Here is a 13336-nt window from a genome sequence, read left to right as displayed (position 1 = left end):
AGAATGTTAAATTACCACCTTCAATATCAAAGGGAGAGAGTATACCTTTTATGAGCTATCAGTTGTTTTGTAATTTAAGAAAACTGGAATAAAGGACACATAAATGACATAGTTGAACACATAACTATCCTTTCTGCAATATTCAGAGATGAGGCTAGTAACACTTTCAGTAGCATTAGTGAAAGAGTTTGTGTGTGTGTGTGTGTGTGTGTGTGTGTGTGTGTTACACTGTGAAAAACCAGATGGCATGTGATATAGTAGAATAAACATTGGATTGGAAGTCAAAACAACTGAATTTTAATCCCAACAATGCCCAACTTTAATCTCCAAAGTTGTCACTATACATACAACTTTGGAGAATTGCCTATCCTCTCCAATTCTTGGTTTCTTCATTTCTCAAAGTAGGTGGGGGTGCTAATTCAGTCCAAATGCCCCTCCTGGCTACAAAAGGTTAATTTTGCATCACTCGCCTTAGGCACATCCTTATTTAATCAAATTTAAAACATGTTACGCTGATTTTCCTAGATTAAACAAAATATACCAGACTTGATATAGAAAACTTGGTGTTTTCAACAATCTCACAGGAAGCAAAAGCCTCCTAGCTGGGTGGAAATTGAAGGAGCTAACCACAAGTTTGAAGGTTAGAATGTTAAAGCATGTTCTATTTTTCATCACAATCCCTGAGGAAAACATCCTATGGGACAAAAACTTCTGTCTCCTGGCTCTTAATGGTATTTGGCACTTGGGTATCTCCTCACACATTTACATACGTATTATCATGTTTGAAAATTGGTATATTTTATTTTTGAGATAGGCATTGTGTTCTTGTCACCCAGGCTAGAGTGCAATGGCGCAATCCTGGCTCACTGCAACCTCCGATTCCTGGTTTCAGGTGATTCTCCTGACTCAGCCTCCATAGTAGCTGGAATTACAGGCACCTGCCATCACACCTGGCTAATTTTTGCATTTTTAGTGGAGATAGGGTTTCAACATGTTGGCCAGGCAGGTCTCGAACTCCTGACCTTAGGTGATCCACCCCCTCAGCCTTCCAAAGTGCTGGGATTACAGGCATGAGACACTGTGCTTGGCTGAAAATTGGTATCTTTCTTAATTGAGTTATAACCACAGAACTTACAAGGAAAGATTGCAATTTGTTGTTGACTGTGTGTGCATGCCTGGGTAAAGAAAGAAGAAAGAAAGAGGAGCAAAATGAACAGAAAGTGGAGAAAGCATTAATTACTGATCATTTGTGTAGAAAGTTTCACTTCGCTTTGACAATCCGTTTTGTTATCTGTGATCGTCATATCCTTGATTCCTACATAATTGAACACTAACTTTAGAATCCTCTACTTATATTCTAATATATCCAAAGAAAAGACAAAGCTTTATTTGCTTGCTCTGTAATCAAAATGTAATTTTACATAGCCGTAAGTATGAATAACTTTTCAGTGATGTTCCAAAAAGTGTTCCTTATACTTGTTATTTTTTAGTTGGAAAAAAGAAAAAAACCGCGCGTCTCATGTCACAGACATCGTATGTTACATATTCAGCCCTTGGTTTTTAATAGGAATTTGATAAAGCCATTTATATTTTTTTAAATGAGAAAAAGTATGCTTTTATTCCATGTACTTTCTGCCCTTTAAGTCTCTAAATGTCACTGCTCAGAAAAAAACTCATGTTATGGTGTTAATAGAATTTTAGAAATATTGATAGAGAAACATTTTTTAAATCCCGCTTTAAAATAAGGATTTCTCCAAATTCCTATTTGGATTTGCTCATTAGCTCTATCTTTCATGGTACAGAGAAATATTCTAATTTAACGAAATGTACTCCTGGGGCTTAAACTTGTAATTTCTGATATGATACTACTTTAATTTTATCATTTATACTATAACAATACAATTTATCAGAGGACAAATATGAAAGTTTAAAATAACATTGGCATTTTAATATATCAAAAGACTGTTTCCTCTAAACCTATTTCTTTGTGTTTTAATATTGGGGAACTTTTCACTTATTTAACCAAATTCAAAATAGCAATTTCCAACAAAGACCAAATTCAAATAAGTTCCATAAAATGCACATTTTATTCCGTATCATGAAAAAATATCCACATTTAAATAAAGTGTGAAAAAAAAAAACAAAGTTAATCCTCCCTGATGAAATACAGTTTATTGTGCTGAAACCCAGAATGCTTCTGGGCTAGAAGCTTCCACCTGCCAATTTACATTTCAAAATCACTGTTTCTTGAGAACAAACGTTAAATAAAGTGATAATCACCACAAACTTCCCAGAAGCAGTTGAATTTTAATCATAATTATTTCATAATTGACCCTAAAGTCACAAAGTTAAAATATTTTCACACAGCCTGTCAGCAATCAGGTGATAAGTTAACAGTACATACAAAATGTCTACAATATACATTGCAGTATCTTTAAGTAGAAAAAAAGGATCTGCTTAGCATGAATCAGATTTTGAAAAGAGCCAACAAGTACTGCTTAGCATAATGGTATTAAAAACATCTCACATGAATTTTTTGCGTTGTTTCCTTTGTCAATGCATGAATCAATTATTTCCAGTGAATTAACCTTTAAAGGCAGAGGCATTTTTAATACCCCCAAATTCTAATATGACTGCAGTGACAAAAACATTTAAGAAGTTGCAAAATTAATTCCCATAGTAACATTAGTGTTATAGTAAGGAATTTACATTGTAGTATACAAAATGTCACAACTAGTGTAAACAAAGTCACTAGAACATAGAATAAAAAGAACTCTATAGTTTTCAATATATCATAAATGTGCACATTTTGCGTTGTTTGAGTACCAAGCACTTCTAAAAGTCATTGCTCTTTCAACAAACTACAATGGATGTTTTAGGGTGAAAAAATGGTTCTAAACCGGTTTCCACTTTTAATGTAATATCACTTAAGAAATCTGTTCCTAATAAGAAATGCATATTCCCTCTTGCTAACTGTAGGAACAGGTTCTAAGGTGGAAGACGACTGCTTGATGGAAGATGCCGGTGCAGTCAACCCTAAGGAGATGTAAGTGAGCACTACACTTATCCCCTCTCTGATAAAGGGTCAAAAGAATAGCAATGGTCCGGTGCGGTGGCTCACTCCTGTAATCCCGACACTTTGGAAGGTCTAGGCGAGCGGATCACCTGAGGTCAGGATTTCGAGACCAGCCTGGCTAACATGGGAAAACCCTGTTTCTACTAAAAATACAAAAAATTAGCCAGTTGTTGTGGCACACACCTGTAATCCCAGCTACTCTGGAGGCTGAGGCAGGAGAATCGCTTGAACCTGGGAGGTGGAGGTTGCAGTGAGCCGAGGCCACCATTGCACTCCAACTTGGGCAACAAGAGTGAAACTGTCTCAAAAAATATGTATATAGCAATGTGAAAACATCCCTGCAGAGGTCAAAAAAGCAACCCTGATCACTATTTTTTCTAAAAATTAAATATGTTAGATAATCTTGATTTTAAATAAAAGTGCATTTGGACTTTGTGAAAGTTGACAGTTCATAGCTGTAACATAATATACCAATATTAAATACTTAGGTCTATCAAACACTTTGACACAGAATTAAAAATGAATCTTTGTTGTGATTTTGCATAGTTTACTAGCTAGGTTTTCTTCCTGTTTGCAGTCTTAGCCTCATCAGGAATCTTTCTCAGCATAATTTCATTGAAAAAGTTGAGGAGCAAATGTGGGGTCCATGACAACAATGGGAACAACAGTAACTTTTACGTTGCTTTTTGCCAAAGTCCAATTTCTCTAACTCAAGGGAGAGTCTGACCATAGTGGGAAGAGGTTACATTTTATATTATGAAATATGACTTAGCAGGGAATGAGGATAAAATTACTTAAATTAGTTATTATGGATACTCAGTCTCGTTTATTGAAGTGTCATGGTAAATATTTTTGCTTTGACTGCTTTTGTCATTCACTAGTCAGTGCTTCTGCATGATTGAGAAAGAGTGGTCTGATCTTTTTGGCTTTTTCCCATTAAAATGCAGCCCAACCAGCCAAGCGCTTAAGGGATTGCATTTGTAGGCCAAAACCAGTGGTTCTAAACTCTTGGTTGCTGGGAGAGCACTTCTTTCTAAAAAAGGCCCCAACATTTGAAAAGCTTTCAAACTGCTTCCAAAGGTTTTGTTAAAATCTTAACAGTGGTAATGAAAATGTGTCACCTTGAAAAACAAATAAACAAAAGCTATTTAAAAGGCACCACACACAGAAAACCCCCTTTTCCTCAGTTATAACTCTGGCCATAAGCTGCCCTTTGAGGTCTACTGTTCTTTGACCAAAGGACTTTAGAAGTAGTACAAGTCATGACCTCATTTAAATAATCATGCAGTGATCATGTAAAAGCCAGGACAGAAGTGAGCTGACTCTAAAAAGCTTTGAATAGTGTCAGTGGGGTCCTTCACAGTTATTATGTTAAAAGCAGGATTGTTCCTTTCTATGATTACCTCCGGCTCAGTTACTAACCAAGTGAAAACAAGACGGTTTGGGCTGAAGATTCCTGCATGTAGTATTGTCATATCTTGCTTTTCCTCCTTATCTCAAGACACTTGCTTTAGAAATCTCAAAGGGTAAAACTAATCACATTCCAAAAATTAACATTTTTTCATCAGAGAAAGTTATTGAAACCCTCTTTAGTAAATATACATACTATGATCTCATTAATTTTGGAAATAAGAACACAAGTTGCCATTCTAAACAGAAATAGCTCATTTGGATAATGCATTTAATAGTGGTTTGGCCAAGAAGCCAACATCAGAGCAATCAATAAAAATATCTGAATAATCTACTTAAAACCCAATGGGTCAAAAAATAAATTTCAAAAATAAATTCCTGAGTCTCATCCAAATCCCACTATTAAAAATAAAAAGGAATTATAGAAAAAAATCCTGAATGACTTTTAATTTCCTTAACCACTGTGCATTGCCTTCCTCTTTAGATTAAAATTCAACTGGAAAAGAAAATGTTGATACCAGTGACCATACATCAAACATGCTTCTTATTTATAAGCAGATTTGACAGTTTACTTTGGCTGATGTTTTTCAACTGTTGGGAGAAGTGAATGAAAACTCCACTATTGGGACAGGGCACTTTTTGCTTAAGACAGTACGATTTCAACCTGTCATTGACTCTGACCCACCAAGAAAAACCAAACAATTACACTCACATTCACATTCACATTATAGACTGCAATTTTTAAGAATTATTTAAAGAAATATTTAAAAGTATGTGTCTGGAAAAACTTTAAATGGTTGAACTAGATAGTTCTTGTAATGTCAGTATTCTATGAAATAAAGTTTTCTCCCTAAGGTCTGACTGCTATGCTGGACAAGTTCCTTAACCTATACCTTCATAGGGTTATTGCAAGAATTAAATTTGATAACCTAAATAAAATGGTTATCATAGTGAGCTCTTGATAAATATAAGCTTAGTTGACTTATTTAACTTCCAAGCCTAAGAGTAAGGAAGCAGATAGATTCTACTCAGTCTTTTCTCAGCCCTCACCTTCATCATCTTCCTAGTTCCAAGTCCAAATTGTCACTGGCCCTGACTCTCATAAAGAATGCAAACACATGGGTCTTAACCTAAAAATGAAGTGACAGAAAATTTCAAGTCAGAATACAGACCAAAACTTAGAACACATAGCATATAGTTAAGAATTTTGTTATAAGAGTGTCTGCCCATGTGGAATCATGTATCTTGAATAGGTCATGATTATTTTAATATAAAAAGTTGAAGGATGAACTACTCTAGTTTTTATTTGTATAAATTTAAGGGGCACATATTTAGTTTTGTTACATAGATATATCAATGAACTATTCTGTACCTTGGTTGCTTACCAATATGCATACTTTTTTCACAAAATTGAGAATTTCTCCCAAGCAGTGTAAGTGGAATTAAGAAAAATCATAAAATTTACCTATCTTTCTCTTCTTTCTCTCTTCCCTCAGAGGAGCCTCATTCTATGTTTATTTGATTTGTAGTTCTAAATTCCCAGATAAGTATCAAGCTTTATGTTTACATGCCAATGACTAATAGTTATTTAGCAAATAATTTCTCAGTCAACCTCTGACCAGAGAAATCTCTAAAACCTAAAAGAATATTTAGATAGAAATCACATCGCCATCAATCCCTGAAATCTCTTCTAAAATCTAGAAGACTATTTTGATAAAGAGTACATCATGGATACTCTTCCATGAAAGAATGAAAAGGTGATAATTTGTCATAATGTGATTTTCACCTGTAAGAAAGATAATTTTTCCATTGACCTAATGGCGTCTTGATATAAGAAGGCAACAGCTATTATCTTTGTTTTCTTATTTATTGGTGGAGGAATGGTCGTATTCGGTACACTACAAACAGTGAACTTGCCCATAATTACACTTCTACTTTGTAGCAAAGCTAAATTCAGAATCCAAGACAAAGCTCAGATACTAATCTTAAGATGTTTTGCAAAAGACTGCTTTTGTCTTTCCCCCATTTCCATTAAGATGAGATGAGAACTACTTTTAAACCTAACAGAAAAAATTTAGTACAACATTAACATGGTTATAAAATATTAATATTTGAAAGTTATCCATGTGTGATATGCACATTCTAGATAAATATTCTCATTACCTACACGTAATTTTGGAAAATAAACTCAGAGAAAATTGCTTAAAAGATAAAAATTATACAAGATAATAGAATTAATTAGGACTATGATGAATAATTTCACAAATATCTGCCACTGCATACTTCAAAACAGTCACTGCTCTGAAGACTAATATTAAAAAAAAATTTCCAAATGATTTTAGTTATTTAAAATGGACAAGATCTCACAGGTTGAACAAAATCTCCTTAAACAGAAGGGAAGATGTGATTTGCATTTGGGCTCCACTAAGGTTAATTTTGATAGTGGTACTTTAGTTGGTGGTCATAATTAATTTTCCTATTAAAGTGTTGAGTACAAGAGAAGTACACATTTGTTCTAGGAGCAATTTCAAACCCCAAATTTTCAAATTGTTTTTCTCTGCTATGCATAAAGTTGTTTGTAAAAAATACTTAGGATATTTTTAGTTCTATACTTAATGTGAGATGCAACTAGTGTCATAAAACTTTTCCATTTTAATAATGAAATATGGGCCTGTATTTACCACTATGCCGGAACCATTTAAGTACCATTCATTTAGCTTTGGTATTGTCATCCAGCTTTTGTGTGCCTATTTGCCTTTTCTCTTAAGCTCTTCCACCTGCTAGATCACATTCAGTGCCACAATATCCTGATACAGACAGATAGAACTTGCCATTATAATACATTGCTCACATTTCCATTCTCATTTGACTTTTGCTATTATGTTACAGCCACCTGTCGAGGATACAGCATCTGATCTTACCTATTAATAACATCATAGAAAAATATTTAAGGTGCATAAATCGCTTTGGAAAATGTTTGGATTTCGAATACATATCCATTTACTCCTATGAATGCATTATTTAGAAATATTAAAACTTTTATTCTGGATGCACCAAGAGCCTCTATACAGTGTAGGAATAAAACATGCAGTTATCTGGTCCCCAAAAGAGCATCTACTGTCTATGCACTAGTTGAGGCAACACAGAACATGATTGTATCGTTATTGCATGTATTAAAGCAAGTGTTCACCCTTCATCCAAATCTGAGTCAATTCAACTGCTAAGATTTGTGGAATCTGGGAACCTAAAAGACTACTCTATATACAATGTTTGCTGAATACAAACATTCCTGCTGAAAACAGCAGGGTGCATTCAGCACCTCATCATATCATGCACACAGAGAACAGAGGTGGCTGAAAAAACACTATGATAACTGCACCATAAATAAACAATTGGTACTTTCCCTCCTTCTTGACCATCTGGAGTAATTCAAAACCATTATGTTTCTTGCATATAGGAACGATAATATTGTAGATTGATTAGGTGAAACTCTACATCAATGTCAGAACACAGTAAATATTTGTACCACTAATATGTAAAGGCATGAATTAGAACTTCAAATTACCATGCTGTTCACAGTCATTCTTTCATAGCTTTATACCAACAGTTATTTTTGAAGTAATGGCTAAAGTTAAACTAACAACTTCTGTACTCAGGTTTTTATTTTAATCACACATTCACCTTTAAAAAGCTTAAGCCAGACTTGACTTAAACAAATAGAAAAACACCCTGAAATTCAATAAACGTCAGAGGTCAAGAAAAAGCTACCATCCTTACCATGAAAGCAAAAAAAATCCCAATTTCAAGGCAGATACCTTACTCCATAATTATTTCATTTTGTTGTGTTTGTGGTAGGTAGATATTGTAGCATTACATGGAGAACGTGCTCCCCTGAAAACTTCCATTATGGTTAGTGGAAGTTATATGCACAAAGAAAGGAAAAGGGAGCCCATGGCACATATGTTTTGAGACTCCTAAATTAGAGGCACATCTTGTGGGCATGTGAAGTTCAATAGAAATTCTAAAATAGCAACTGTTTTTATAAATTACTGCTTTGCACTTCTCGAGTCTGAATGTAATAGTGTGTCTTTCAGTTCTAGTGGCTTTGGTTGAGGATACTTGGAGATAGAAAAGCGCCTAAAAATGGGTATAATAGACCAAAATATCTCCTTTGATTTTGCCATCAACTTTTGCATATTGTTAAGATATATGTACAGGTAGTCCAGTAATATATAAACTACTAGCATATATTTTCAACTTTATGCAAACACTAACTCCCGTGCTCCCAATCTTAAATGCTGTGCATACACTGACTGAAAAGTATGCTTCTCTGAACAACTTCCTAAAATATATTTTAGTCAAAAGAAATAAGTTCTCATGGGTTCTTACAAGTGAATGTGTATTTTATTCTCAATCCATATCATTTAAGGGACTAGCTCTATACAGGACAACTCTTTGTGACTTTTTAGAAAAACTTGATAATAGGCACTTTCTACAAAGAGGATTTGAATTCGAAAGACTAAAATTCCGTCTTTAGTATCCCCTTTTCATAAGTGGATCTGCCTGAGCCACGATAGTTTGTTGAATCAACTCAGCAGAAGTCCAGCAGTAGAACTGCATGCAAAAAAAGCTTTCAAAAACTGTAACCACAATAAAATGATAGAAAAGCAGTTATCTGAGTCGAGCAACTTAATACCTACTACTTGGTTTGTTTGTTTCTTACCACATTTCATGTGTTATCACTACAAACACTAAGATTCATGTGTCAACAATCTGTACAGGTGTTTCATTCTTCTAAGTTACAGATATGCCACAAAAATTTATCTATCTGTTTACATTCTTTTTTATTTTATATCACAATAGTTAGCATTTTGATATGATTACTTAAATGCTTTTTTTAATGTTTATTTGCTAAGAAACCTTTCAACGTCACTCTTGAACATGTTTTGGAAATACAAATTTAGAGCATTCATCAGCTTTGGAAATTCAGCATCTCTTACACGAATTGTTAAAAGGCCCTTATACCCTGTGGTGCAGTGTTTCTATAATAACATACACTATATTAATAGTTTAGTATTTATGATGTTGATAATGTCAGCCTACAAGATGGCAGCTGTTCTCCAAGAAAGACGGAGTAGGGATTTCCTTACAGAAGAGCTAATGATTACTATCTAAGTATAATGTTAAAAAAGGAGAGGTATAGTTGAGCAAAAAAATGTAATTCATGCACAAAACCCATAGCAAGAAGTTTTCAATATCGCACACTGTTATCTGACTTAGGCAACAAAACAGTCATTTAAATGGAGCAAACAATGCCTGTAGGGGAAAAGAACCTCACCTAAGTCACAGAAAAATATCCTATGGAAAGAGATCATAACGTGGTACTAATAGTTTAAAAGACTGAACTCTTCATTGGCATTAATCTACAATTTTAACTTAACAGAACAGTGAGAAAATGATAGCTCGATATACATACTCAGCCTGAGATCAAATGTGTCATGGCAACATTGGCAGGTTGGACCCTGATTCTTCAAATATTACATTGCCTTGGGTAACAAAAATCATACTCTTTTATTATAGATTAGAGGTTATAAACAAATGTAAAGTGTGCATGCAGTCAACTGCATAATATACAAGCAATATCTATGTGTTTAATAATCGTCTTCTTTGGCAGGCCAGAATCCAGCTGGACATGCAATATTTACATATCAAAATCCACGTTGTCACCATATTGAAAGCAAGTGAAAATATATATATGTATATACGATATATACACATGTATATAGATGTATATACTGTTTTTAATATATTAACAAATATATATGTATATATATTAAAAGTGGATTTCATCTTTGTCAGATTCAGGTGATTCAGGCCTTGAAACACTAAAAATATCCTGACATGGTATTTGGGGAGGTACTTGGAGTGGCATTTGGGATTTGGGTGATGAGGACTGGGGCACACTTTTCTCTGACAGTATTTTTAAAATTTCTGCCACCTGCTTTTCTAGAGCAGTCATTCTGCAGCTGAGCAGCTGGATGTCTTCTTTGAGTTCATGTTTGACTTCCTGCAGTGTGGTCTGTAAGGCCTGCTCAGGGATGGGATAAAAGGGGTGCTTGGCATCAGCCTGAATGGGACTGTGCTCTAGTGGACTTCGGGCCTCCCCAGCCTTATCCAAACGAAGGTCACTTTTTGTAATGCCACTGTCACAAGAATCTGTTTTCCTTAATGGGTTTTTGGTCACACTGTTTTCTGAATCACTGCTCTTGGGGTCCTCGGACAATAGCCCCATGGACTCAGCTTTAGTGACATTATTCCAGTCTTCCTTTTTCTCCTCATGGGCTCCCATATTATTCTTGAGTCGCAGCCACCCTTTCCCATTTCCATTCTTCATTCTTATTGGGCTGTTGACTTTGAGACACTTTTGATCAGCACCGCCATTGGGCTTGAGTTCCATGGCATCACGGTTGTTCTGCTTAAGGGATTCGCTGGTTTTCACATAGGCCAGAGACGTCTGAATGGGAGTAATCTGTGACACAGTCACCACACTGGTGCCAGTGATGGAGGCTCCATTCTGTAAGGAACGGCTTTCTACCTGGAGTTGGTTCCTCTCGGGGTCACTCTGTGTTGACCCCTGATTGCGCAGCTCCTTCTGCTGCTTGAACTTCTGGAAGAGCTTTCTGACCGGGTGGTCCACAGGGATGCTGAGGGTCACCTCATTCTTCTGCCGGAGGCGCTCCTCCTCCTCCTTCTTCACATCGCTGATCTTACGAAAGATGATCTGTGGAATGGGAGAGATAGTCACAATGTGATTATAAAAGCAGATGTATTAACAGTTGTGTGATACTCTGCTGTACATGCTTTGTGTTGCAAAGAAAACCCTTGAACATTCCGTAAGATTATTTCTGAAGAAAAAAAAATTCCAATGTCATTTATGGAATTGCATTTATGAAATTTACGGATGCAAGATGCCTTAAACCCAACATAGAAATGTTGGCTACTTATTTACTAGTTGTAGTCCCCAACATATCAAAGGAAGAATAACTCAAGAGACAGCTGAATAGAGGTACTTTGCTCCTACTGTATGTTCCTAATATATTACCATTAAGCAGGAAATAGACAAAAACATACATGTATATATTTGTATATGTATATATGTATATACATATATAAGGAAATACTGAATTATCCCTTAAATTTCCCTGTAATGAATTGCTACTTTTATACGTTTCCTTATTGTGTAGAAATAAGATTCGAAACCATTTTTAATATTATACTCTCTGCTGGGTGCAGTGGCTCACATCTGTAATCCCAGCACTTCGGGAGGCCAAGATGGGCAGATCAGGAGGTCAGGAGTTCAATACCAGCCTGGCCAACATGATGAAACCTTGTCTCTACCAAAAATACAAAAATTAGCCAGGCATGGTAGCATGCACCTGTAATTCCAGCTACTCAGGAGGCTGAGGCAGGAGAATCGCTTGAACCTGGGATGCAGAAGTTGCAGTAAACCAAAATCGCACCATTGCACTCCAGCCTGGGTAACAGAGCAAGACACTGTCTCAAAAAATATATATATTCTTTGTTTGGGCATCAGATAGTAAAAATTCCAGGCTATAAATGCACTGAGAAGTTAGGCAGTTTAGCAAACGGACCTGGGTTGGGTAGGGGGAGGATTTAAATTTATTTATGTTTACCCTAGAAGGCAGAACTAGAATTTGTGAGGAAAAGTTTCTGGGAGGCCATGCCAGCTCACTATATAGACTTCATTGCAAACTGCTCTCTATTGAATAAATCACCTTGAAAACTCATGATCTTTCTACCACTAAAAGGTAAAATAGAAGTATGTTTTCCACGTGATGTGTTCACTGGGTTAGAGGTTGAAATCTTTAATTTTCAACATTCTTTACATCTTAAACATAAAATTAAATATATAGTACAGGTGAGGGGTTAGATATCCACAAATAAGTATCATTTTATTTAAAATGTATTTTGAAAATAACATTGGGAAGAACTTATGATAACCCCATTAAAAGAAATTTTTAAAATGTTGGCTATATAAGAAATTGCCACATAGATTATCAGAGTTGGAAGTAAAGTTAGTAAGTGTGAGATTTTGCTGAGAGTCCTGAAAAGCAAAGTAACTGCAGGTGAAAGCTGTAAGGAAAATCAAAAAGGAGTCACATTAGGTAAGGCGCTTTCAGAATCAGACAATTTTATGACAACGAAAATTACTTACCTCGATCACCCTCTGTATGCTGTTGGTTAGATCAGAAACACATGTGAAGTACACATTCTCTAACCTATAATAGACACTCAACATACGCTGGTTCACTCTCCTTGACCTCTCATAAAATACACCTATCTGAAACCATTGATTACCTTTTGAATATTCAGCAGCTGCCTGGAGTAATATATAATCCTGATTTTACACCAAAAACCATACTATTGATGGTCACTGTTAAAAGTCAGAAAGGTAGCCATTCCTCTTCCAGGTAAGAGTACATCTTCTAAAATGAGATTAATGCACTAAATTCAGCTTATCAAGTGGCAATAATTTGTATTTTAAAATAAATTCTATAACTATCTGTAAAGGCCAACATATTTTTTTCTCATTAGTGGTACATGAAATTGGGTCTTTTAAAAATATGTAACAATAATCTCAAATTCTGACATCAAAGCTCCAGCAGTTTAATTAGAAGTCTTTCAAAAGGTTGACACATTTCTTAGGCTTTCTAAATAAACAGAGGTTGTACTTAATAAGTCTTCAAGATATAAACACATTTTTTTTTTGAGAAAGAGTTTCACTCTTGTTGCCCAGGTTGGAGTGAAATGGTACACAACCTCTGCTTC

General features: G+C 35.3%; 1 protein-coding gene across 1 annotated transcript in view; it reads right to left on the bottom strand.

Moving 5' to 3' along the window:
- Positions 1-2068: 2068 nt before the first annotated feature.
- Positions 2069-13336, bottom strand: part of KCNH5 (potassium voltage-gated channel subfamily H member 5) — a 398615-nt gene continuing 387347 nt past the window's right edge. The window contains exon 11 of the mRNA XM_003924415.2: positions 2069-11267. Coding sequence (XP_003924464.1) covers positions 10320-11267 — 948 coding nt within the window. The 3' untranslated portion in view covers positions 2069-10319. The remainder of the gene's footprint in view (positions 11268-13336) is intronic.

The sequence above is a fragment of the Saimiri boliviensis genome, chromosome 2, assembly GCF_048565385.1.
Source record: "Saimiri boliviensis isolate mSaiBol1 chromosome 2, mSaiBol1.pri, whole genome shotgun sequence".
In the NCBI taxonomy this organism is placed as follows: Eukaryota; Metazoa; Chordata; class Mammalia; order Primates; family Cebidae; genus Saimiri; species Saimiri boliviensis.
The sequence above is the reverse complement of the archived record's forward strand: the minus strand, read 5'-3'. Positions and strand labels throughout refer to the sequence as shown.